Here is a 26822-nt window from a genome sequence, read left to right as displayed (position 1 = left end):
GCACCCCAAGAGAAGCTCCCAGGTGCCTGGTGTGGCTGCAAACGCTCCCTTCCAACTGGTAGCCGTGTCTGACAGCCCCAAATTCCCCAGACTGGGAGGGGTGGGGTGTCCCTGGGCACCTCTGGGGGCAGGAATCCCCGGGTCTGGGTCTGGAGGTGAGCCTCCCTGGCATTCCAAGGCAGGACAGGGGGTGGTGCAGAGCACGCTGCAAACACCTCCCAGCCCTTCTGGCAGCTCAGCTCCTGCCCTTGGGCTGTTCTCTGTGTGAAACCGCCCCAAAAGGAGCTGTGATGTGTAAAACTGCCCCAAAAGGATCTGTGATGTGTAAAACTGCCCCAAAAGGATCTGTGATGTGTAAAACTGCCCCAAAAGGATCTGTTATGTGTAAAACAGCCTCAAAAGGATCTGTGATGTGTAAAACTGCCCCAAAAGGATCTGTCATGTGTAAAACAGCCCCAAAAAGATCTCTCCAGCTGTGTTATGTGTAGAACAATCCCAAAAGAATCTGTTATGTGTAAAACAGCTGCAGAAAGATCACTCCAGCTCTGTTATATGGGGAACAGCCCCAAAAGGATCTGTTATGTGTAAAACAGCCCCAAAAGGATCAGTCCAGCTCTGTTATGTGTAAAACAGCTGCAGAAGGATCACTGCAGCTCTGTTTTGTGTAAAACAGCCCCAAAAGGATCCCTCCACCAGAAATGATCAGCACCAGAAGCAGGGAGGCTGTGGATCCTCCAAAAATGAAAGGTTTTTTTCCTTTTCCTGCAGAGATCTGTCTGACAGTGCCTGTGCTGAGGAGCTGGACGCGAGGGCTCCTCCCTGGGTGCAGGGCTCTTTTCCCCAGGGCAGTTTGTGGTGAGGCTGAGGTCAGAGCTCTGTGCATCTTGCAAAAGTCTGTCCACGCCAGTCCCTGTCTGCCCTTCTCGGGGTGATGTAATCTGTGCTCAGTAATAACATTTCCAAGAGGTGGATAACAGCATTTTAGTTCAGCTCTAATAATTCTGTTAAAGCAGAGCCAGGGTTGTAATTGCAGTTTGTGGCCGAGGTTGTTCCATATGTGAGTTCTGTAGGATGCCTTTGTAATGAAATGTTCCCTCTGAGCTCCGTGCCCTGAAGAATTTGCCTTTTTTTGTGTGGCAGGCAGAGCACTCTGCTGCCTTGTAACCAGAGGAGAGGGGGGAAGGAAGTGTGTTGTCATAAATGAGCTGGGACTCCATTTTTCTTCATGCAGAAAAAGCCAAATCTTTATTGTATAGATCATATTTTATAGGATTATTATCATTATTATTATTATCATCATAGCTATTATAATAATAATAGTTATTATTATTATCATTATTATTATTATTTTTATGTCAGATCTTACTGGTTGACAATACATTCCCACTCAGTTCATTGGTCAGTACTATTGTATAGATAATAATTTATAGGATTATTGTTATTATTATTATTATTATTAGTGTCAGATCTTATTGGTTGACAACACATTCCCACTCAGTTCATTGGTCACTACATGGTATTTTGCATATCTATCAAACTTCTGTGTTTTTAGTTTAATTTACAATTTTTTCCTACTAATTCTCATGGGACAGATCTTATTGTTTATCCAGGTGTATTTGTTTTTCACCCCAGGAATAGATTGTTGTGTAAAGGAACTTTATTTCTCAAGCTGTTTTCGTATGAGAACTTGCAAACTGCCCTTAGAAATGACAGGCTGGATATTAATTTAGCAGAACAGGCCTGATTTTATGAGGTCTTTGTTTTGTAATTTCTTTACCTGTTTGCAACAGAAGTGAAATTCCACCTTGTTTCAGTCTCTGCTGGGAATTTGGAGCTGTGCTGATCTTCCTGGGGCAGTGGAAGCGTCCCTGACATGGCAGGGGTGGCACTGGGTGGACTTTAAGGTCCCTTCCAGCCCAAACCATCCTGTGATTCAATGAAAAAACCCTGAAATCTGAAATAAAATGAAAATCACTCCATCTACACCGCTTCCTCAAGGAATTTGAAAGGAATTTTTCGAGGAACTTGGCATTTTTTAGCTCTCACCATAGGGCAGAGGGTAACACTGAGGTTCAGCCTGGGCTGGGGGAAGATCTGGGATGAGTTCCAGGAGCTCCTTCCCAGCCCGTGGCACAGGCAGCTCCATCAGCTCACGGCTGAGCCCCTCTGGCAGCTCTGCAAGGGCTCCCAGCACCTCGGGGAGAGGCAGAAAGGAGGAAAAGTGGAGAAGGAAATGGGGAATTTCCCTGTCTGTGCTCCCTCTGCTCGGCCCGGCATTTGGGATTGCTCCAAGGGACCCTTCACTTCCAGTGGGAAACGCCCTGCTCAGGATGGGATTGTGGCAAATAAATTGAATAACAACACCCCCCAGCAGTCCCCAGGCCCCTCTGAAAGGAAAAATCACTCTCAGAAATCTCCCACAGTTTTGCAAGGCTGAAAGAAATGATCACAAGTGAGCAGGAGTAAAACAAAAAAAAAAGAAAAAAAAACAAACCAAAAAGCAGACGTAGCATCCTGTAATATATCCATGGAAAGGGAAAAGTCATGCTGCTTGAAGTCTGCAAATTTGAGTTTCTCCTGGGAAAATGTAACTCCTGTTCAAATGCTAATGGCTCGTTATCACAGGGATGTTTTAATTGAACTACAATGTTCCATAAGCAGGGGCAGAGCAAGGTTCAGAGAGCAAATGGCTGATGAAGAATCCTCAATCTGCCAGTAAATGTTTGCTTTTTTATAAACTTCCCCTTCTTGCTGTGTCTTAAGCAGGTTCTCCAGAGGGAATTGTAAAAGGCAGCTGGTTTCAGCTGGAGGTAGCAGCAATATTTGTGTGGCTCTTTTATCCTGGTTTAAACCAGGAATTTATGGTGCTGCCCGAGTGGCTGGTCCTGAGAGCACAGAAATTCCTGGGACAGGAGCAAAAATTGCCTCGTTGGACAGCAGAGATGCAGCACATTTTAGAGGAGTGATAGAGAAAAAGGAAATCCAGTGGGGCACTGCAGCCCCAGAGCATCTCTGGAGGCTCCTCAGCACCAGCACAGACATCTCATGGAGCACAAACAACTCCAGAGCTCTGCCTCCTTTCCCAGGAATCCAGAACAGAGCTTGCAGGAGGGAGGCAGGAGGAGAAGGGACAGAACCCACCATGTTTGCCATGGGAGCAGAAAATCCTTCTTTCTTTATTCTGGATGCTCTTCTCAGGGAATTTCTGGGGGATGTCCCCTCACTGAGAGGTTTTTGCCACCACCTGGCATTGCCACAGCTGTGAGAAGGAAACTGGGAGCTGCCAGCACTCCCAGAGCTGTGGGAACACCGTGTGTGTGTTTGCTGACATTTCCAGGGAGCACTGGGCTGACCTTGGCCAGAAAAAGCCCGTGTGGGAAGGGAGTGGGCTGGTTTCTCTATTAGAATGTTTGTCACCAGTGTCAGCACCTCCTGCCTGCCCTGGGAGCTCCTCTGAGGCTCTCCAGCCCCATCCCAGGCTGGCAGAGCCTGTGCCAGCCTCTCCTGGCCTAGCACCTGCTGGGGATGGGGCTGCAGCCTGCTCAGACCTGATGGTGAGAACAGGGAACCTGCTGGGGATGGGGCTGCAGCCTGCTCAGATGGGGAGAACAGGGGGGCTCAGGTGAGACCCCACCTGTAGGGATCTGCTCAGACCTGATGGTGAGAACAGGGAGGCTCAGGTGAGACCCCCACCTGCAGAGACCCCACCTGCAGAGACCTCACCTGCAGAGCTGCCCCAGCACAGGAGGAGCTGGAGCTGCTGCAGAGCCCAGAGGAGGCTCCAGGATGATGCCAGGGATGGAGCAGCTCTGCTGGCAGGAAAGGCTGGCACAGCTGGCATTGCTCACCTGGGCAGGAGAAGCTTTGGGCTGAGCTCAGGGTGGCCTTGCAGGGCCTGAAAGGATCTACAGGAACGATGGAGAGAGAGAATTGACAAGGGATGGGGACAGGACACAGGGAATGGCTTCAGACTGACACAGGGCAGGGCTGGATGGGATTTTGGGAATCAGGAATTGTTCTCTGTGAGGTGGGCACAGGTGCCCAGAGCAGCTGTGGCTGCCCCTGGATCCCTGGCAGTGCCCAAGGCCAGGCTGGACACTGGGGCTGGAGCACCTGGGACAGTGGGAGGTGTCCCTGGGACAGTGGGAGATGTCCCTGCCCTGGCAGGGGTGGCACTGGGGGGACTTTGAGGTCCCTTCCAGCCCAACCCGTTCCATGATTCTGTGACATTTGGGGACCTTGGGGGGCAGGTGGGTGCTGGCCTAACCCAGTACCCTCTGCTGGGGCTCTGGGGACAGTGAGTGGCTGCAGGGGAAACAGGGAACTTCCAAAGCCTCTCTCATTCCCAAGGTGTTGCCAAAGAGCCTGAAATGGGGTGGGAACAAGCAGATTTGGTGCCAGGCTGTGCAAAGCAGAGAGGGGCTGTGGAACAGCCAGGGCCAGGCAGGACAGAGCCCCAGCTGACCCCACCTGCAGCCTGGAAGCCCCCCTGCTCCTGCCCAGTGCTGCCCACCCATCTCTGCCCCAGCCCAGCACCTTCTGCCACCCCAGCTCGGGCAGGAAATCAGGGAAAAGTGGAATTTCCCTGGGATTCATCCCTGCAGCCCCCCAGGCCGGCTCCCCCCTTCCCTCCCCCTGCACCTTCCTTATTTCTGCCTCGTCCTGGAATAATAGGAACAGAAAAATTAACAACACGGAAAAGGGAGGAGATGATAAAGAGTATCTGAAAAATCATCTGTGTCCTCATTTCAGAGCTGTGCACGGTAACACGGAGGCAGGCTTTTTATTTTTTTTTCCTTTATTAATGTATTAAAATATTAAAAGGCTGGGTGTCTCTTGAACCTGCAGTGTTGTCAGGGACTGGGAAAGCTCTGAGGAGTCTTTTGAGGAGGCTTGAGGCGCTGTCCCAAACCCCAAATTTGCTGTGCTGCTGTTATGGGGACATGGGGACAGCCTGGGCAGGGGGACATTGGCACCTGGGGACAAACCCCTACCACCTGGGTGCCCTCAGGGGGACGATCTCTGATCCCCTTTGGGACCAGGCCTTGGGGAGCAAAGGGGGGTCTGAGCCAGGAATGAGCCAATTTCAGAAAATTGGCATTTTGGTGCTTTCCCTCTCCGATTCTGCTCCCTCCTGGGCAATTTCCAACACGTGCAGTTGTTCCTCTTCGAAAATCTTTGCCAGCAAAGAATTCAGGCTTTGATGTTGCTGCAGGTGTCGTTTTTGGGCCGCTCTCGGGGTGCCTTTAATTGTGCAGTGTGTGTGAGGGTGACAGAAGGGCTGTATAGCACATATATAAATAAAATTAAAATTAAATAGAAATATGAATAATATAAATGTAAATATTAAATATATAGATCTGTGTATAGAAATATATACATGTAAAATATATTAATACAATTATTATAAGAATATGTCTATACTATTATTAGTTTATTATAATACCATTATTACATAATATGTATTTATAAATATATAGCGAAATATACACATCTTAAAATATATGTACATATCTAAATATATATGGAAATGTATGACTATAAATATATCACAAATAGAAATATAAAATATAAAATAGAAAATAGAAAATATCATATATTATATATTATATAGTATACATTACATATTATATAGTCTATAATATGTATTGTATATTATATATTGAATATTATATATTATATATTTGTGTTATATATATATATATATATATATATATATGCACAGACAGAGTGACTGAAGGTGTCTTTGCTCCCTTTTCCTTTTCCAGGTCACTATGGAAAGGATCTTTATCGCAGTGGAGGGCCAGATCTCCACAATTTCATCTCCTCCGGGTTTGTCACGTTAGGAAGAGGACACACGAAGGGTACAGTGGAAACCATTTTTTGCTAAATAAACCGAAACGATTGTTTGAAATCCGAAGCTCGGAGCTGGGCAGCCCGGGAGGCGCGGGCAGGGTCGGTGCTGGGCTGGGGCAGGACCTGCGGGTCCTGGCAGGGCGGTACAGGCTCCCCCGGGCTGTGCAGTGGCTCTGCTCCTGCGGCTTTGTGTTTTCCTGGCTGCTCCATAGGGGAGGGCAGCAATGCCAGGGCAGGCAGCGACCACTTCCAGACTGTGGGGCTGGAGTTCCTCCCTTTAACTTCTGGGCTTTTATTTTAGTTATTTCTTTATTTAGATGGTGGGGGGAACGGGGGGGTCACGACGAATATTTTATAAAATTATTTCTTTTTAGCTCCTGAAGCCTATATTTTCTGTGTTCCTATAATGTGTGATATAATGTACAAACAGCAAACCACAAAGAATCTCCCTGTGCTGCTGTGTGTATGTTCTGTGTACATGTACTGTATATAAATATCTGTGCAGAGACAGCTTGAACACAAAGCACCCGACATCCAGGGCGTTCTGGTGCCACCAGAGCCACCTCCTGGTGCCACCACAACCCCAGGCAGCGCTCCCTGGTGACGCTGTGGCCTGTTCGGTGAGTTTCCCTGGTGTACAGGAATTTCGGAGTGTCCTTCCACCGGTGGCCTGGCTGTGACACACCGGGGGTGCACGTGCCATTCCTGTCCCCTTCTGTGTCCCCAAGACTGCTGTACTCCCCCAGACACAATGTATGTGGAGACTCCTCTCTAGAGCAATGTACTGTACGTGGAGCTGTGTCCTCGTGCTCGCCTGGTTGAACGCTCCTGTGTTGTTTCTGTGGATGACCGTGACTCACAAGTGATTAAAGGACCCGACATCCAGGGCGTTCTGGTGCCACCAGAGCCACCTCCTGGTGCCACCACAACCCCAGGCAGCGCTCCCTGGTGACGCTGTGGCCTGTTCGGTGAGTTTCCCTGGTGTACAGGAATTTCGGAGTGTCCTTCCACCGGTGGCCTGGCTGTGACACACCGGGGGTGCACGTGCCGTTCCTGTCCCCTTCTGTGTCCCCAAGACTGCTGTACTCCCCCAGACACAATGTATGTGGAGACTCCTCTCTAGAGCAATGTACTGTACGTGGAGCTGTGTCCTCGTGCTCGCCTGGTTGAACGCTCCTGTGTTGTTTCTGTGGATGACCGTGACTCACAAATGATTAAAGGACCTTGATATTTTCATTTTTTTTTTTTAAATTTTATTTTTTTTTCAACTACATTTCCTGCACTTTTTTTCCAGTTCTCCACGGGTGTCATCCAAAGTAGTGTTGGTCCTGTAGAACTGTCAGAGAAGAAACAAATATATGTATATTGTCTGTGTATGTCTGTGTGTGCTTAAATAAAGTTTACTGAGGCTGAGGCAGCACCCGTGGGACTTGTAATCCAATCCCTGCAATCCCAGACCTGTGATCCAAAACCCTGCAATCCCAGACCTGTGATCCAAAACCCTGCAATCCCAGACCTGTGATCCAATACCCTGAAATCCCAGTCCTGTAATCCAATACCCTGCAATTCCAGCCTTGTAATCCAATATCCTGAAATTTCAGATATGTAATCCAATATCCTACAATCCCAGATTTATTATTCCATCCCTGCAATCCCAGATTTGTTCTCCAATCCCTGCAATCCCAGATTTATGATCCAATCCCTGCAATCCCACATTTGTTCTCCAATCCCTGCAATCCCAGATTTATGATCCAATCCCTTCAATCCCAGATTTGCTCTCCAGTCCCTGCATTCCCAGATTTAGTCTCCAACCCCTGCATTCCCAGATTTGCTCTCCAGTCCCTGCATTCCCAGATTTATTCTCCAGTCCCTGCAATCCCAGATTTATTCCCCCCTTCAATCCCAGATTTGTTCTCCAGTCCCTTCAATCCCAGATTTGTTCTCCAGTCCCTGCAATCCCTGTCCAGCTCTGCACAAGGGAAGGGAAGCAGAGCAGCCTCAGGTGGGCTGGGAGCTGCACTGGCTCAAGGAAGGACCCACGGGTGACATTTCACACAAGGTGTCCCCATCCCAAGGGAGCTTTATGGCCATGTCCTGCCACATCAGGACATGTTTTTATACGTTTTTACATCAGGACATATTTTTTATTTTAACCTGTGTTTTTAGGGCCACGTAGCAAAGGTGCCCCGGGACTGATGGTCCAAGGAGTGGGGTGTCCTGATAGGCTCCACCAAGCCATGGAGATCCCTGAGCAGGGCTGCAAACCCAGCCCTTTGTCTCAGGCAGGTGAGTTATCCTCACCTCACGCCCCTGAGGCACCTCCCAGGACAAAAAGGCTGCTCCCAGCTCCTTCCCAGGCGAGAAGAAAACCTCCTCTCCTCCTTTAGCTGCAAAGGCTCGGGGCTCTGCTCTCCTGTACGTGGGCCAGGGGTTTCCACACCTTTTCCAGAGCACATTCCCTGTCCCTGGCAAGGGGGGACAGTGGCAGTGGGAATGCAGCCTGTTCATCCACCACAGCCCTCAGACAGGGGGTGCTTTCCAAACGGAACAAAAGGCTTTGTTCTCTGAAGAAATGAATATCCTGGCTGTTCATAGACATCGGAATGGACTGGCCTTAGAATTCACCTTTCAGCTGCCTGTAAATCCACCTGGCTTTTGAACAGTGCTGTAATGTTTATTTCCAGTTTCTTAATGGCAGATTCCCCCACTGCTGGGTGGTGAGAGTGCAGAACACCTCACACCTGCTGCAGGACCTGCTTGTGCTCGTGTGTGGCTTTGTCTTTGTCTGTGACATGACCTGATTGTCTGTCTGTGCTGTGACAGGGGGCACGTGGGGTGTCACAAAGGACTGAGGGGTTCTGTCATGGGGATTGTGCCTGAAATGGTTGGATTTGGGGAAATATTGTGACAGATTTCCTGAGTGCAGCTTGAAGTCACCACCCAATACCTGTAAGAGAGCTTCAGCTGGGGCTTCATATGAGTGGGTTCTGTGCTCTTTTGTCCTATTTCTATTGAGATGAGTGGGTTCTATGCTGTTTTATCCTATTCCTATTGAGGTGAGCAGGTTCTATGATATTTTCTCCTATTCCTACTGAGATGAGCAGGTTCTGTCCTGTTTTCTCTTATTGAGGTGAGCAGGTTCTGTGCTCTTTTCTCCTATTCCTACTGAGATGAGCAGGTTCTGTCCTGTTTTCTTCTATTCTCATTGAGATGAGCAGGTTCTGTCCTGTTTTCTCCTATTCCTATTGAGATGAGTGGGTTCTGTGCTCTTTTCTCCTATTCCCATTGAGATGAGCAGGTTCTGTCCTGTTTTCTCCTATTCCCATTGAAATGAGCAGGTTCTGTGCTCTTTTCTCCTATTCTCATTGAAATGAGCAGGTTCTGTCCCATTGAGATAGCAGGTTCTGTGCTCTTTTCTCCTATTCCCATTGAGATGAGCAGGTTCTGCTCTGTTCCAGTTCCAGCCCTTGTGTTACACCCTCCACTTCAGCCAGATAACCTCAGCCTGCCCTGGGCAGAGGGTTCTGCCCCTGCACTGAACAAAGCCAGTGAAGTTCCTCTCAATGTTTCTCTGCTCTGGGAGACACATTTTTGGTGTTTTCTCAACTGTCTTCTGTGCTGTGGCAGAACTCCAAGTGCTGAGTAATATTGAAGAGCTCATCTATTTTGGGCAGAAGACAAAGACGTGAGACGTGCCAAAGCACCATGGATACCAAAGCAGCAGATTCACACGTCTGCCATGCCCAGCCTGGGCAGGATGGGCATTCATGGCTCTGCCATGGCATTCCACTGGGCCATGCATCACTGCCTGCCATCTGAGGGCTCTGAAACCATTCCAGTGCGTGTTCTCCGAGCCATGGGCAGCTCCTCTGCTGTCTGGATGATCCAGGGGTGAATCCTGGCTCTTCAGGCTGTACCAGTCCCCGTGGCGAGGCACAGGGCAGGGCTGATCTCATCCGAGGTGAGGTCGGAGGAAGTTGGATGGTTGGTTCTGAGGTAGCAGCTTTAAATTCCGTGTGGAATTAAACACCAGCACCTCTGAGGAGTTCACAGGGAGGGCACAGGGCACCTGAGCCCCCAGAGAGGGAGGATGGATCCCACATTCCTGCGTGGGAGCAGCTCCTGCTGCTGGTGGTGCCGTGGGAGGGTTCAGTGCTCCGGGGACACACGTGGGAGAAAGGAGCCAGCTCACCCCTCTGTGCACCAAGCTGGTTTAAATCCCAGCTTCCTCAGCCTGTTCCCATCATCCTGACACGGCCTGTGTCCCACCCTGTGCCCTCAGGGCTCCCCAGAGCTGGGCATCCCCCCAGCCTGGAGGGGATTCACAGCCACAGGGATAAACACCCTGGAGAGGGAGCATATCCGCTCCACACTGCCTGCCCCACATCATATTGCTGGGGTTTTGGGTAAAACCGTATTTTTTATTTTGGTTTTGGTTGTTTTTTACTCCCAGTCTCAGAGCTTGACAATAGTTTCCCAGTGGAATGGAGCTCCTGGGTTTCAGCAGTCTGGGCCAGCAGCGGGAGCTCTGGAGGGCAGATGATAACCTCTGGTCAGCACTCAAAAGCTTCTTTGTTTTCCTGGTAGCTCTGCAAGAGTGTGAAAAACAGGGAGGTTATTTTCAGGAAAAAGCAGAATTTCCCAGTTGAACTGAGTGCAAGGGCAGGGGGAGTGAGGCAGGAGGAACAGGGGGGTTTGGGCTCCTCTGCAGGGTCATTTCACAGGGGAAAACAGAACTGTTGCCACAACCTGCTCCTTCCCTGGGAGCTTATGGCAGATCCTGGAGGAGCTGCAGAGGCAGGAAGCCTTAGGTGTCCCCCGAGCTGCCCAAGAACTCTTCCAGGAATGGAGCCTCTCCCTCCTGGTCTGAGGCTGCTCCCAGCCAGATGCCAGTCTTTGCTGCCTGTTTATTTATGCCCAAACCTGTCTTGCCTTAAATCTAGAAAGCTCTGCCTCACTGACTGACAGCAGGGCTGGGGACATCCTGTGTCACCAGGAGCGGGTCATTTCCCCCTGGGATGTTTTGATCTCCCATCCATGGTGTTCCCTCACTGCCCATCCTTGGCTGCAGGCTGAGTAGGGTCTCTGACAGGTTCTGTATTTCAGCACTGGCAGGTCTGGATGCAAACCAGTCTTGGTGCAGACACCTCAGCTGACTGAGGATGTGGAGCTGCTGCAGGCTGGGACGCTGGGGCTGGCCCCACTGCCCCCCTGGCACACCCCAAACTGAGCCCCTTTCACAGCCACTGCCTCGGGACCCGCGGGGTTGGCGCTCCATTGGCTGTAAATGTGATTCAGAGATGAGTGGGAGAGAAGAGATTTATTAATTTGCTCCTCATTAGCAGTTTGAGAGTTCTGATTCCTCCCTCCAACAGTGCCCTGGTTCCCCGCTGCCATGGCTGGTTCCCCGTTGCTTGGCTTGCAGCTCTGTGCTCCAGCTCCTTTCCCAAAGCGCTGCTTTCTACCCTTAATTTGTTATTTTGGGGTCTTATATTACATCTGTCACAACTTCCTCGGCCCAGCACAGCTACAAAACACGCAGTGAATCAGCTCCAAGCTGGAATTTACTGCCTGCCCCCATCATTAGTAATCCACACTCGCAGCAGACTCATTAGCACAGGCGAAGGCACAACTTGGAGGATCATTTTTTTTCACACCTGCACCTGTAACTTGCCGTGAATAGATTTGCAAAAATTGAGGGTTAGGTGTGCTGGGTCCTTAAACACTTGTTAGAAATGCCATCAATGGAGAGCTGTGGAGCCCCAGCCCGCTGCATCACCACTAATCACTTTCTGTTTATCCTGGATCATTCTGGGTGATTTCCATGGGTTAAGATCATCCTGATTCCAGGTGTGTGGTCTTTGTGAGGGTCCCCAGGACGAGGGAAGAGAGGAATCTGACTCCATGTTCTCAGAAGGCTGAAATATTATATTATATTAATCATATCATATCATATCATATCATATCATATTTTGCATTATATTGCATTATATTGCATTATATTGCATTATATTAAAAGAATGCTATACTAAAACTACACTAAACTATAGAGAAAGGATACATCAGAAGGCTTAACAAGAATGAATGATAAAAACTCATATCAGATAATTATTATTTACATTCCTCGCTGAGGCTTCTCAGCTTCCCAGGAGAAGGAATCCTGGTGAAAGGGATTTTTCAGAGAATATCACGGTGACACAGATGAATCCCAAGCCTTGCATATTCCCACACCTAATTGCATTGACTGGGAAATGGGATGATTGGGATGTGGAGAGGGGCCTGGGAGCTGTGCAGGAACATTCCATGACGCAACAGGACATTTCAAACCGCTCTGAATTATTTAACCTCCCTCAGCCGTGGCCATTCCTCAGCAGAGTCTGGACAGCTCTGGTTTTTATAGCCTGGCATCAGCCAGGTGGGAGGAGAGGGGGATGTCGCTGTGGTCTTTTATGAAAATCCTTTGCTAGGATTTTTCTCCTATTCTAGCTGAGAAGCCTCAGAAAAGAAATGCAAACAATAACTGTCTGCTGCCTGTGCAATTGGACATTGTTTACCAACAGGGGCATCTGTGGTTGGTGCATGTTGGTTGTTTCTAATTAATAACCAAGCAAAGATCCAGCTGCGTGGACTCTCTGAGAGTCACAGGTTTTTATTATTCATTCCATTCCATTCCTGTCCAGCTTTCTGATGGATTCTTTCTCTCTATTCTTTTTAGTATAGTTTTAGTATAGCATTTATAATATAATGTAATATAATATAACGTAATATAATATAATGTAATATAATACAATTTAATGGATTCTTTCTCTCTATTCTTTTTAGTATAGTTTTAGTATAGCATTTATAATATAATGTAATATAATATAATGTAATATAATATAATGTAATATAATACAATTTAATTATAATACAACATCAATATAATAGTATATCATACATAATATATTATATTATATAATAATAATATAATATTATATAATATACAATATATAATACATAATATAATATAATATAATATAATATAATATAATAATCAGCCTTCTGAAACATGGAGTCAAGATTCTCATCCCTTCCCTCGTCCTGGGACCCTCGAACACAACCACAGGGGGAAAACATTCCAGTGGCTGCAGTGCTGTGGGAAGGGATGGGGGGGACAGCAGCAAAACCCCCTCAATCCCTGGTGTCACCTTGTGCAAGGAGCACTGAGGCAGCGGAGCTGAGGGGCTCGTGGGCAGGAGCCTGGGCAGAGCCTTCTGGATGGGGCTCTCCTGCTGGAATCTGAACTGCAGGGAACTCTCAGAACTTTGGAAGGAAAACTTATATTTAAATCCAGGATTTGATCTGAGACCTTGGAAAAGGCTCCCAAACGGAGGTGACAGAAGCAAGAATGTGGATTTGTAGTTAAAAAGCTATGCTAAGCAGAGGAAAGTTTAGAGTTTTAGAGTTTAGGATACAGAAAAATAAAAGTAGTTACAAAGGTAACAAGAAGTTTTAGAGTGTACTACTGTAGCTTTGTGTGTCATAACAAGATTGGCTAAGAAAGCTCACAATGTAGCATGAGTCCATAAGACAAAATATTTAAGGATTGGGTCAAAAGCATAAATATCTTTGTTGGCAGTGTTTTATTGGTCAATAAATCCTTAAAAGGTCTTGTAACCAGAGGTCTTGTGACCTTCTGAGCCATGCTGTGAAGATGTGAGCAGAATCACCCATCCTATGTAGAAGACAAGGAAAACAAATGGCAGCATCTAAAGCAACCCAGAGGTCCCATCCAAAATTCACTCCAAATTCCCACACAAGGCAGCGTGTCCCACGCTGCTGGACAGGAGCACGAGGGCTGGCAGCTGCTCTGAGAGCCTCCCTGGAGCTGCTCCTTGTCCCTTGGACAGGGACGTGGCCACAGCTGGGCATGGAGCACCCGGATCTCTGCTGCACCACCAGATCCCTGCGGCTGCTCCGGAGCCAGCTGTGGAATGCAAAGGGAGCCTTTTGTCCCCTGGAGGTCCCATTGCTCAGCCGTCCACTGATTTTGGCATTTTTGACTTGGCCTGGTCAAAGGGGCTTCCCTGGGGACAAGGACAGGACTGGGGCTGTCTCTTCTTTCTCTCCTAGAGACAGTGGAAGCCAAAATCTTGTGTTTGAGGCAGGGAAAGGCCACCAGGGCCTTTCTGGGTGTGCACAGCCAGGATTACTTGGTGTTTTGGCATCTTGGAGGGCACAGGTCTTCCCTGGCTTTGTGTGTGACTGACCCAGAGCCTGGGACTCGCCTTCCCCACTGCTGAGGCCTCCAGTTCCCCTGCCAAGGTAAATCCCACAAGTTTCCACTCCACTGATTCCCATCTGCTGCATCCAGCCCTCCGCTGAGTTCCATGGATGGCTTTCAGTCATCACCTGGAGCTCCAGAGTGGATCCCTCTCCTTTCTGTGTGCAATAACAAGGTGACAACATGAGTGACAGTGGCTGAGAGGAGAAGAAAGAAGCCCTGCCTGTTGCTGGCTGCCCTCTCACAGGGAGTCTGTCAGCTCTCGGGGATGCTTTGGCAGATCCCTTTGAAAGCTGAGCTGGGAGCTGGGGAAGAGCTGGCAGGTACAGCCCAGCTGTCTGTGAAACTGGAGCTGCAGCTGCTTGCCACGAGCTCCTCTTTGAAGAACGTGTTTTTCTCTATTTATGATCAAGAACCGTTGCATAAAGAGCCCCGATGATTTCTTGCTGTGGTGTCGCTGAGGATCTCAGGCTGCTTCTCTCCCCAAACGGGGAATTTCACCTCGACGAAGGCTCACCCTGGGGCTGGGTTTTGTGCCTTTGGCAGGGCTGCACGGGCTCTTAATCCTGCTTGCCAGTTGTAAATGAGAAATTCAAATATTGTGCAAAGAACTGGAGGCTCTGGCAGCAGAGAGGGGACTTTGCAGAGGGATCTGTAATTCTGAAGCATCTGTGATCTCTCCACAACAACACGGTCAGAGTCTGGCAGATGGAGAGCTTGAGCACTCCCAGAAATCCACTGCTCCAGCAAAGCCAGTGTGTGCTGCACAGTTTGTCTGCCAAAGTTCCCTGGGAGGAACTCATCATCATCTCCAGAGAGGTTTTGGGGCCCGAGGGCTCAGGTTTGCCTGCTCAAGGCATCCCCCTGAGGCTGCCATGGTCCTCCCATGGAGCAGAGCTGCCAGAACCCCACCTGGGCAGGCTGGCCTTGGGTTAAACCTGGGGTTTTCTGCCTGGCAGGGGAAAACCAGGAGCAGCTCTTTCCTCTCCTCCATGAGTGGCTGCACAGCAGGGAGCAGCATTCCAGCCCCTGGAAAGGGATCCATGGAGCTGGGAGCCCTTGGCCAGGGCCAGACCTTCTCATGGCACTTCTTCTGGCTCCTGGAGAGTCCTGCCAGCCAGTGAATGAGCAGAGAGCTGGGGCTGCCAGTGACTCCTGTGGTGCCACACAGCCCTGGAGCACAGCCCAGAGCCACAGAGCTGAGTCCAAGCCCATTTCCTGCCAATACTGGGAGTTTGTGATGGATTTCAGTGGCCCTGCCTTGGACCTGCTGCAAAAATCAACTGGTGTGTGCAAAGCAGAGCAGCCCAGGTGCTGCTGCTCACCTGGCCCTGCTGAAAAGGGGGTCAGCAGTTCCCCTCTGAATCTGGAATGGATTCAAGATGTGTTAGAGCCTTCTTTTCTTTTTTCTTTTCGTCTCTTTTCGTCTCTTTTCGTCTCTTTTCCTTCTCTTCTCTTATATTTTCCTTTTTTTCTTTTTCTCTCTTCTCTTCTCTTCTCTTCTCTTCTCTTCTCTTCTCTTCTCTTCTCTTCTCTTCTCTTCTCTTCTCTTCTCTTCTCCCTTTTCCTTCCCCTCTTCCTTTCCCTTTTCTCTCTCCTCCCATGCCTAGTTTCTGTCCCCAGAAGGAATGCAGCCTGGGAAGTGCTCCCTGACTCCAGGACTTGCTGCTGGGAGTTTCTTCAAGCCCTGGGACCAGCGCAGGACCAGGCTGAGCTCAGGGATCACCTTCCAGCTACGATAAGGAAATATTTGTGCAGGCAGGGAGCTGCAGATGTGCCGAGCCCAGCTGTCCTTCCAGCCCCATTTCTGAGCAGAAATGGGGGCTCTGGGCTCTGGGTGTGGCCAGGTCTGACAATTGTGCTGACAATTCCTGGATTGCTCTTTGGAAGCACAGCCCTTCAGCATTTTCTTCAGGAGCTCCACTCCTGTCTCTGCGTGTCCTGCCAGCACACAGCCCCTGTTTCAGCCTCAGATAAAGCACCAGGGTTTATTGCAGTACCAGTGACTGGGCTTCAGTTCAGATCTGCTCAGGATAGCAGGAGTGCTCAGTCTATAAAAGGCATCTCCTCATCTTCATCTTAAAGCAGGAAACTAAAAATAGAGCCAGTTCAAAGACAGGTGATGAGAACAACCTGAGGTTTGGATTTGGGGCAGAATGGGAATTAGGACTTTGAAAGTGTCTGTGTTGGAGGGGGCTGTGGATAAAAGTTTGTGACGTAGATTTGGGCCAGAGAAGACAGTCTGGGGAGTTCTGCTCCTCCTCCCTTGTGTGGAAGGCATGGATGGGAAGTGCTGGGTTCACAAGGGACAGCAGGCAGTGCTGTTGTCCCAGGGTGTCACTCCTGGGTGTCCCTGCCGGCGTTCTGTGGGGTCAGGAGGTGCAGGACACGGCCCTGGGCTTGTGTGGAGGGGAGACAGGCAGAGCCAGAGTGACAGAGGAGTGAGGGCAGTCCTGGCAATGCTCAGGAGCAGGATGAAGTGCTCCAGGCTCTTGGGGCTGCAGGGACCTCCCTGAGCCTCTGCTGTCCCTCAGCCCCCGGGGCAGGGCTTGTCCCTGGGAGCAGCTCACGCTGTGCACCCACAGGCTGCCAGAAATACCCTCAGCTCGCCCCAGTTTGCTGCTGGGAGCTGAGGGAAACTGGGACACCCTGCCTGAGGGGAGCAGGAGCTGCTCAGGGAGGGCTGGGTCACCCTGAGAGAGCCCAGGCTGGGGACAGAGGTGACATCCCCACACCCCTGTGGCTCTGCTGAGGGGTCACAGCTTTGATGCTGAGCTTGCTGCCCCTCAGCTTTTCCTTCTCAGGGCTTCCTGACCTTTCTGCAGCTCCAGGGGCTGCAGGTTCAAGTGATGCCTTCAGTTTTGTCTTTCACATTTCCCAGGCTCTGCACTGCACTGGGACAGAACTCTGAGCTCCACACCAAGTGCCAGCAGCTCTCCTCACAGCTCAGGCACACACAACAATCCTTTGCCAGCCCCAGAACCAAGGACACCGCTGCAGCTTCAGCCCCAAAAAGTGCAAACAACAGGGGATGGAGGAGAGCAACCTGGGAGGGTGGGACTGCATCCCCTGGAGCTGCAATTGGACAGTGAACCCAAGGTGGGAATGGACCCAAACTGATAAAAGTGTGAAAACTCGTGACTCTGAGTCCATGCTGGGTCCATCTTGGGTGCAGCCCTGGCTGGGCTCTTGCACTGCCCAAGGTGGATCCTTTGAAGGGTTTTTAAAATAAATCCCTGCTTTATTCCTTTAACTCTGTCCAGCCATCACAGGTGCAGGTCCAGCTTGGTCCTGAGCCCACACAAGCTCGGAGCTTTGGCTGCTGAGAGCTCCCAGCCAGTGAGCACAGGGAGCCAGGGCTGCTCAGAGGGAAGGACACTCCCAGCACAGAGCCAGGAGTGAGGGGCTTTGCCATGGATGGGTTTCGGGAGGGAGTGGGGAGGTCCGGGCTGGGAATCTCTCCAGCAGGGTCCCATCAGGGCAGGAGCTGTGCAGCAAGGACTGGCCATGCCCCAGGAACAGGCTGTCCCAGCTCTGCAGGATGCTCTTTCTCCTCCCCTGGCACTCCCTGAGGAGCTCTGGAGCCCAGCAGGGACAATGTTTCTGTAACAAAGCTTCTCCAGCAACCCCCAGTGCCTGCCGGGGAGCAGAATAAAGGACAATTTCCCAGAGCAGGTGGATTTATTTGTGCCTTTGTAGTTCTGTTCTGAAAGCACAAATAATATCCCTGAAGGAGTGGCACGGAGTCCATCAGCTTCCAGCTGCTCAGACCTTCCCTGAGCTGTGTCTGCTCCCATCCTCCTTCTGCAGGAGTTGATTGACTGGGAGATAAACAGATCAGGCCATTGCTTTTCTCTCCTCTAAACCCTCTGCTGCTCTTGCAAAATAGCTCCTGTGCCTCAGAGCTCCATAGAGGGGAGAAATCCTGGCAGGGAAAGCAGGAGGCACTGCCCCCTGCCCCACACTCTGCTCCTTTCCCAGGGGATCCTGGCTGCACCCCCAGGGATGGACTTTGGGAGGGTGCTGGGCTTGGGTTTGGGTCAGGGTTTGGATTTGGGTCAGGGTTTGGGTTTGGGTCAGGCTTTGAGTTAAAAGGGTTGGAGGAATGTCACAGAATTCTGTGATACTGAATCCTTCAAACAGGATGACCTGGATTGGAAGGGAAGCTAAAAATCATCCCACCCCACCCCTGCCATGGCAGGGACCCCTCCCACTGTCCCAGGCTGCTCCAAGCCCTCTCCAGCCTGGATTTGAGCACTGCCTGGGATCCAGGGGCAGCCACAGCTGCTCTGGGAATTCCATTCCACTCCCTCCCCACCCTCCCAGGGAGGAATTCCTTCCTGTGTTTTCCTAAATATTTTAAAGATGAAAAATACTTTCCTTCTCTGTTGATTTGCAAAGTTAATCTGGAAGGAGGTGAATGGAGGAGCTGAGAGCTGCCAGGACTTCCCTCAGGCACGTTCCAGGAGCTCCTGTTTAGCTGGCTGGATAAATCCTGCTGGGACCTCTGTGCAAGTGTCTTGTGAAGAGCCAAGCTCTTTGATTATCCTGTTGCTATTTGTCAAATGCAAAGGACCGTGTAAGAAAATAATTTCCAGCCTTCAGAACTACTCTCCTTTCGCTCTGCTTTTGATGTCTGAAGAGAAAATAGCCCTGTGAAGCAACTTGATTTCTTCAGAGCTATTAACAAGTCTTCCAGGGTCCCAGGGTGACATAACAGGTCTGGTCTGACTCATTCCATTTAAGAGTGTCTCCTTCCAGACAGAAATAGCTCAGTGTGCAGCCATAAAAAAACATGAATCAATTAATGTCTTCTATTAACTAGAAATGCAGATAAATCTCCTCAATCGTGGGAATGCAAATTCCTGGCTCCTCTTCCTTCTCCCTCCCCGTGCTCTTTGTATTTGGCTTCTTCCTTAATTGAACTTTCTGGGTGTTGACTCCAGGCCCATGTGGTTATTTTGTGTGGGTTTTTTTTGTGTTTTTTTTTTTTGTCGTTATTTTTTGTTGTTATTTTTTGTGGCTATTTTTTTTTTTTTGGTAGTAATTTTTTGTGGTTATCTTTTGTGGTTATTTTTAGAGGGGTCCCAGCTCAAAGTCAGGGAGCTCCAGAGGATGCACAGAGCTGTGGGAGTGGCAATCCAAGCTGGGCTGTGCAGGGCCCCGGGCTGGGCTGGCAGGGACAGGCAGGAGCTGCAGGACTGGGCTCAGTGACATTCTGAGCCAGCTCTGGGCTGTGTGGGGCTGGGGCTGCAGGAGGAACCAGGACCCTGGGCAGGGAGGCAGGGAGGGTGCACAGAGCAGGAGGAGCTGGGGAGACAAAGAATCCCAGGGTCCCAGGATGGTTTGGGTTGAGAGGGACCTAAAAACTCATCTCATTGCACCCTTGCCATGGCAGGGACACCTCTCACTGTCCCCACCTTCCCCTGTCCCAGGTGCTCCAGCCCCAGTGTCCAGGCTGGCCTTGGGCACTGCCAGGGATCCAGGGGCAGCCCCAGCTGTGCCAGGGCCTGCCCACTCTGCCAGGGGAGAATTTCTCCCCAGTATCCCATCTCAATCTACTTTCCTTCAATTTGAAGCCCTTCCCCCTTGTCCTGTCCCTCCATCCCTTGTAGATCATCTCTCTCCATCTTTCCTGTAGCTCCTTCAGGTACTGGAAGGAAAAAAAAAAAAGAAAAAACCATGGAATGAGTGCAGTGTTCCCATCTGTGTGAGCAGGTCTGGAAAAGGGGAATTCCAGTGGCATTTGCAGTGTCACGGACTCAGCAATGCTGCCGTGCAGAATTCACCCCAGGCACAAAATCCTTTCCTCCTGTGCCCTGCTTCTCCATGTGCTGGGGAGAGGCATCCCTTCTCCTCGTCCTTTCCTCTTGGAGAGGAGATCTCAGTAATCTTTGGGTCAGTTTGAACACCAAAGCCTCAGTATCAGTCTGTCTAGCAGCTCCTCTTCACCTGCTGCTAGGTGATAATGACTTGAAAAACAGATTTAATTAGGCTGAACCCTTCCATGCTTCTTGTATCTCTCAAGGTGGATTTTTCTCTTTTTACTTTGATAATACTCAGGGAAAAAAAAAAAAAAAAAGTTTCATCCTTTTCCCAATAAGAAATAGCAAGGAAAGGATTTGCCTGTATTTTCTTAACCATTGAATTGCTTTCAAGCAGGGTTTGGTGGAGCACTCAGAGCGTCCATATTTTCTTCCACTTTTTAGTCTTAGAGCAAAGACCAAAATATTTTCTTCTGCTTTTTAGTCTTCAACCAAAGACCAAAATATTTTCTTCCACTTTTTAGTCTTAGAGCAAAGACCAAAATATTTTCTCCCACTTTTTAGTCTTCGACCAAAGACCAAAATATTTTCTTCCACTTTTTAGTCTTCAACCAAAGAGGAAAAGCTCTGACCTTCCAAAACATTTCCCCCCCACATTTTAGTCTTAGACCAAAAAGCAAAAGCTCAGAACATGCCAAACTTGCTCAGTAAATCTCTTTAGAGTGTTTCACTGGATTCCCGAGGCTGTTCCCTGCCCTAGGGATGCTCTAGGTCCCTCAGGCCCCTCCCTGGCCAGGCTGTCACTGTCCCCATCCCCGTCTGGGGGCTGGTTTGTCACTTTTCTTTCTGTTGGAGAGAATTAAACCCGGATTGCTGTGGAACCCTGCCCTCAGATGCAGCTCCACTCCCCGAGGGCTTCTGTTCCTGAGGTACTGCTGGAGTAGTCTGAATCATGATCTCATCAGAGACAATAAAACGCTCAAGAGGGTTCTTAAGTGCTGCCTCGAAGCTCTGTCAGGGAATGAGCCCGTTAACATGAGGAATTCATTCCCCATTTCCTCAGACATCACTCCTTCAGTCCCCACGTTACCCTTGCTCTGAATTAATTTGGGGTCAGACCGATCCAGCATCCAGGGAAAACACATTTATGCCAAAGGCAGAGGATTACGGAGGAGGTTGAGGGTAATGAACAAACCCACGGAGAAGGCATCAATTATTCATGCATGCACATGTGCACTCACACACAAACCACTTTGCTGAACAAAAACACCAAGCCAGAAGACATGGGGGATAAAACCATGGAAATAGCAACAAGTTCAGAATAAAAAATTTCCACTTTTTCCTTGAAAATATCATTTGCATGAAAAATGTGCGCCTTTCATCTAAATCTCCACTTTCCTTCAGAGGAAAAATTGCCTTTCCCCATTATTCCCTGCCTCAGAAAGGAGCTGATTTCCCAGGCTGCCAACGCAGCCCACGTTACAGAGGCACAGCACAAGCTGAGCTCTCCCTGATCCCGAGGAGGAATAACTGGCACAGCTCCAGGTGAGCAGTTCACGGGCTCCAAAACCCCCCTGTGGGTTCTGGTGCCTCAGCCTGAGGTCAGTGGGGCTCACTCTGCACCCCCAGGGATCAGGGATGGAGACAGCCCCACATGCGCCCTGCCTGCTCTGGGGGGACAGAGGTGACAGCAAGGGCTCAATCCCCTGGACTGATGGCCCAGTCCCTGCTCAGGGACCCTTCACACTGACCCCATGGCAGGTCCCATCCTCTCAGCCCTGGGGGCACCTCTGGGGTGGTCCTGCCCCTGTGCCCAGCCCTGGGGGCACCTCTGGAATAATCCCACCCTTCTTTCCAGCCCTGGGGGCACCTCTGGAGTGATCCTGCCCCTGTGCCCAGCCCTGGGGGCACCTCTGGAATAATCCCACCCTTCTTTCCAGCCCTGGGGGCACCTCTGGAGTGATCCTGCCCCTGTGCCCAGCCCTGGGGGCACCTCTGGAATAATCCCACCCTTCTTTCCAGCCCCGGGGGCACCTCTGGGGTGGTCCTGCCCCTGTGCCCAGCCCTTGGGGCACAGCTGGGGTGGTCCTGCCCCTCTGCCAGGGTCAGTGCTGTTTCCAGCTGCCTCCTGATGCATTAAATGGATATAAACTGCAGCTGAGGGCTCTCAGATTGGCTGCACAGGCTGTGAGCCGCATTATTCAGCAGAAAGCAGAGACTGGGATTGCTCAGGGCTTGTCTAAGGAAGGTTTCTCCATCCCTGGGGGTGTCCAAGGCCAGGCTGGATGGGGCTTGGAACAGTGGGACAGTGGAAGGTGGCACTGGATGGGCTTTGAGGTCCCTTCCAACCCAAAGCATTCTGTGATTTTCTCATTCATCTGTAATTATTGTTATCATTGTTGTTGACTAATGGGATTTCAGTAGGGCCTCAGCGAGCTCAGAGCTTTGATCTGCACTCTGTGGCTTCAGGAAAGGGAGTTGCTCCCCGAGGTGCTGAGAATGTCAGTGCTGATGACACAGAAGTGTTGTTACACCCAATTTAGACACGTGAGAGCTGCAATGGCCCCAGAGCAAGGCAAGAAGCACGGCTTGTCTAAGGAAGGTTTCTCCATCCCTGGGGGTGTCCAAGGCCAGGCTGGATGGGGCTTGGAACAGTGGGACAGTGGAAGGTGGCACTGGATGGGCTTTGAGGTCCCTTCCAACCCAAAGCATTCTGTGATTTTCTCATTCATCTGTAATTATTGTTATCATTGTTGTTGACTAATGGGATTTCAGTAGGGCCTCAGCGAGCTCAGAGCTTTGATCTGCACTCTGTGGCTTCAGGAAAGGGAGTTGCTCCCCGAGGTGCTGAGAATGTCAGTGCTGATGACACAGAAGTGTTGTTACACCCAATTTAGACACGTGAGAGCTGCAATGGCCCCAGAGTGAGGCACAGAGTCTGAGTTCAGGCTGGGATGGGCTGAAATTGCCCCACTGTCCTCCAATACAACAAAACCCTGGAATTATCACCTCAGATGGGGCTGCTGCTGCTCAGAGAGGTGACAGCTCCCCCAGAGAGCAGGGACAGCCCCAGCTGTGACCCCACCGAGGTTCCTGTCCCACCCCCAAGCTGCTGGGACACCTGGGGACACCTGGGGACACCTGGGGACACTGCAGCCCCCGGAGCCACCCCTCCTGCCCTGTTCCCCCTCCCACGGGGGTGATGGCCCCTCTTGTGTTGGGCTGTGCTCCCTCCTGATCCCAGCCCTGCCGAGCACCCTCCCATTTAACACCAGGGCTGTAATTACTGCTATTATCGCATTACTGCCGTTATTCCTGCTCCACAGCAGCGTTTTGCCTCTCATTGTGCTGTTTCTGTTGTGCCCAGGATTCAGATGAGGCAGGCACATGCTCTGCCTTGCTCCAGAGCTGCCACGTCCCCCATGCAAAGTCAGTCAGGGCCCACCCTGGAGCACTCAAAAACCCAATTAGAGCAGACAGACCAGCACCATCCTCGTCTGCCAGCAGCTTCAGGAGCAAGCCCCCACCCTTCAGGGTATCCAAGGTCACTTTGCCAGATCTCCCAGAGATTTGGGAGAGCTCCCAGCATCCATCCCTGTGTTCCTGGTGCCTCCTGAAGCACACACCCAGGCAGGCAGGTGTTTATCCCTGACAGGTGTCCTCTCGCTTAAATGCAATCTTTCCAAATCCCAGGCTATAAATAAATGACTGAAGGAGAAAGATGTTGAGAATAAGAGACATTGAGGGGCTGGAGCGTGTCCAGGGAAGGGAAGAGAGCTGGGGAAGGGGCTGGAGCAGCTGAGGGAGCTGGGAAGGGGCTCAGCCTAGAGAAAAGGAGGCTCAGAGGGAAATTCTGGCTCTGCACAGCTCCTGCCAGGCTGGGACAGCCGGGGGGATTGGGCTCTGCTCCAGGGAACAGGGACAGGAGCAGAGGGAACAGTCTTGAGCTGGGCCACAGGAAGTTTATATTGAGTATTGGGAATATTTCTGCACAGAAAAGTGGTCAAGCAATGGAAGGGGCTGCCCAGACAGGTGGTGAAGTTCCCATCCCTGGAAGTGTTGAAAAAACGTGTGGATGTGGCACTTGAGGACAGGGATTAGTGGTGGCCTTGGTGGTGTGGCAGCCCCAGCTGCTCTGGGCACGCTATGCCAGGGCCTGCCCACCCTGCCAGGCAGGATTCCTTCCCAATACCCAACCTGAATTTCCCTTTTCCAGTCTGAACCCATTCCCCCTTGTCCTGTCACTCAGTTCCTGATGGGGTCTCTCTCTGGGTTCCCTGCAGCCCCTCCAGGCCCTGGAAGGGGCTCTGAGCTCTCCACACAACCTTCTCCTCTCCAGGCTGGGCAATCCCAGCTCTCCCAGCCTGGCTCCACAGGGGAGGTGCTCCAGTCCCTTTATCAACTTCCAGGTCTCCTCTGGAACTGCTCCAGCAGCTCCTGCTCCTCCTGATGTTGGGGACAGCAGAGCTGGGCACTGTTCCAGGGGGGGTCTCCCACAGACAGAATCCCCTCCTGGCCCTGCTGCCCACACTCCTTTGGAGATTCCAGTCCATCCCTCCAGTGGCAGGTCTGGGACCACCAACCCCACCTTGGCCCTGCTGAAGCCAGCAGCACAGCTGATCCTGGTTTAGTAAGAGCAGAATTAGGCTGAATTTTTAAAAGGGAGCATCCAATTCTCAGCCTGGATCCCTCTGGAGCAGGTCCAGCATGTGGAGTGGCCGTTTGCAGTGTGACACAACGGAGATGGGATTATTGCTCCCTGGAATCCACAGATATTCTCCAAATCTGCCACTTTCTGTTAGAATGCTGCAGAAGCCCTGGGAGAATGACGGCATCTTTATCCAAAAGGTTAAGCAGAACATAATGAATGGAAAAGATGAGCTGTGACAGAACTGAAACAGGAATTTTCAACTTTTGAAAAACATCCAGCTATTCAACGCCTTCTAAATGAATTCGAGATGTTGTGTGAAATCCATTCGGTATGGAAACACTGAAATGCACTTTTAAAACTCCAAGTAAACCAACCTTTTCAAAATCATCCCACAAATATTTTTAGAGTCAGCTGTGTCTGAAACAAAATCAAAACATGGCAAACCTGGCTGGCCTGCAGCTCCCTCCCTTCTCTTCTGGGCAGGTGGGATGAGCTGCTCCTGGGGCAGGTGTGGAGCAGCAGCTCCCAGGGGGATCCTTCAGGAGCTCCCAGCTCTCCTTGTGCCATGGCAGGTCATTTCCAGGGAATGCCCTTCAGCTGGGTTTTTTGGGTATGGCACTTTGCTCCTTCTGAGCTGCTCCTTGCAAAGGGGGCATTAAATGCAATCCCATCAGTTCCCCATATCCAAGGAAAAGCCAGTTTGGGGATCCTGATCAGGAGGCAGGAGATGATGCTCCTTGTTTGCACTTGGCACTCACAGAGAGAAGGTTCATTCCTCCTCCTGCAGCACTGTTATTTCAACAATTTGATTTTTAACTGATGAAAACTGAAATGTCTCCTCTATGGGAAAGCTCCAATTTTTCTTCTGTAGGGAAAGCAGAGATGTGAACTGCAGAGATCACTCTGAGGGATCTGCATCCTGCTCTGGGGAATGTGGGGATTTCACAAACCTGCCAGGAATTGCTGAGGGTCACAGGGGCAGAATTCAGCCACAATTTCTTTGGCTTTCCCCATTGCTGACTTCTCCAGAGGAGCAGATTATTCAATTTTGTCCTTCCTTTAGATGCAGCCCTGGAAAATGAGCTGTGGATCCTGCTGGTCCCACAGGAGAGGACACAAATGGTGGCTGGCCAAGGCCTGGCTGTGTCTATCACACCCACACCCCTCAGGAGCTGCATTTTGGGGTGGGTTGGGCCCCAGAACAGGCACACAAACCTGGAAAATGAACTGTGGATTTGGTTCCTGCTGGTCCCACAGGAGAGGACACCTCCAATGCTCTGTTGGCCAAGGCCTGGCTGTGTCCATCACACCCACACCCCTCAGGAGCTGCACTTTGGGGTGGGTTGGGCTCCAGGACAGTGCACACAAACCAGGGATCACCCAGCCCTGGAAAATGAGTTTTGGATTCAAGGCCTGGCTGTGTCCATCCCATAAGAACTGCCTTTTGGGGTGGGTTGGATCCCAGGACAGGGCAGAAACCAAATGTCTCCCAGACCTGGAAAAGGAGCTCTGGATTCAGTTCCTGCTGATCCCACAGGAGAGGACACTCCAATGGTGCTTGGCCAAGGCCTGGCTGTGTCCATCACACCCACATCCCTCGGGAGCTGCACTTTGGGGTGGGTTGGACCCCAGAACAGGGACACAAACCTGGAAAATGAACTGTGGATTTGGTTCCTGCTGGTCCCACAGGAGAGGACACCTCCAATGCTCTGTTGGCCAAGGCCTGGCTGTGTTCATCCCATAAGAACTGCATTTTGGGGCGGGATGGATCCCAGGACAGGGCACACAAGCCAGGTGTCACCTGGGGCTCTGCTCCTGCAGGTAGCAGAGGCTCCTTGGGCAGGTCCCCAGGGGGACAGGGCTGATCCCCTGGCTCTGCCCTGCCCACCAGTAGAACCAGTTTGTGCTGGGGCTGCCCCTCGGAGCCTCTCATCCTCCAGGGAGGGTGAATGGCTCCATGAGTGCCCCAGATCCAGCAGAGTCATGTGGCTCCAGCTTTATTTGCTGTTATTGCTGCTTTCAAGTGGAAAATTGATATAATAGCAGTCCTTTCTCAGCACACAGCAGTCTGCACATTTGTACAATGTTCTTTGAGGACGATCAGCAGCCACTGGCATAGAAAAGTGACAGATGCTGTCTGCAAATAATGAGCTGAAGCAGTTTCCTTTGGAAGGGAACTTAAGCAAAGTCCCTTTGAGTTTGAAAAGCCAGAGAGGTTCCCATGTGTCCCCAGAAGCTGCTTGGAAAAGGCGTTTTCTAGTGGCTCATGTGGCATAATTATCCTGTA

The 26822-nt window shown here is 50.6% G+C and overlaps 1 protein-coding gene across 1 annotated transcript in view; it reads left to right on the top strand.

Annotated features, from left to right (window-relative positions):
- The window catches only part of SHISA6 (shisa family member 6), a 146242-nt gene that overhangs the window by 31879 nt on the left and 87541 nt on the right, over window positions 1-26822 (top strand). Inside the window, exon 3 of the mRNA XM_041427373.1 lies at window positions 5769-5864. Coding sequence (XP_041283307.1) covers window positions 5769-5864 — 96 coding nt within the window. The remainder of the gene's footprint in view (window positions 1-5768; window positions 5865-26822) is intronic.

Source organism: Onychostruthus taczanowskii, unplaced genomic scaffold (assembly GCF_017590055.1).
Source record: "Onychostruthus taczanowskii isolate IOZ18803 unplaced genomic scaffold, ASM1759005v1 scaffold99, whole genome shotgun sequence".
Classification (NCBI taxonomy): Eukaryota; Metazoa; Chordata; class Aves; order Passeriformes; family Passeridae; genus Onychostruthus; species Onychostruthus taczanowskii.
Note: the sequence above shows the minus strand (reverse complement) of the source record. Positions and strands in the feature narration are given on the sequence as shown.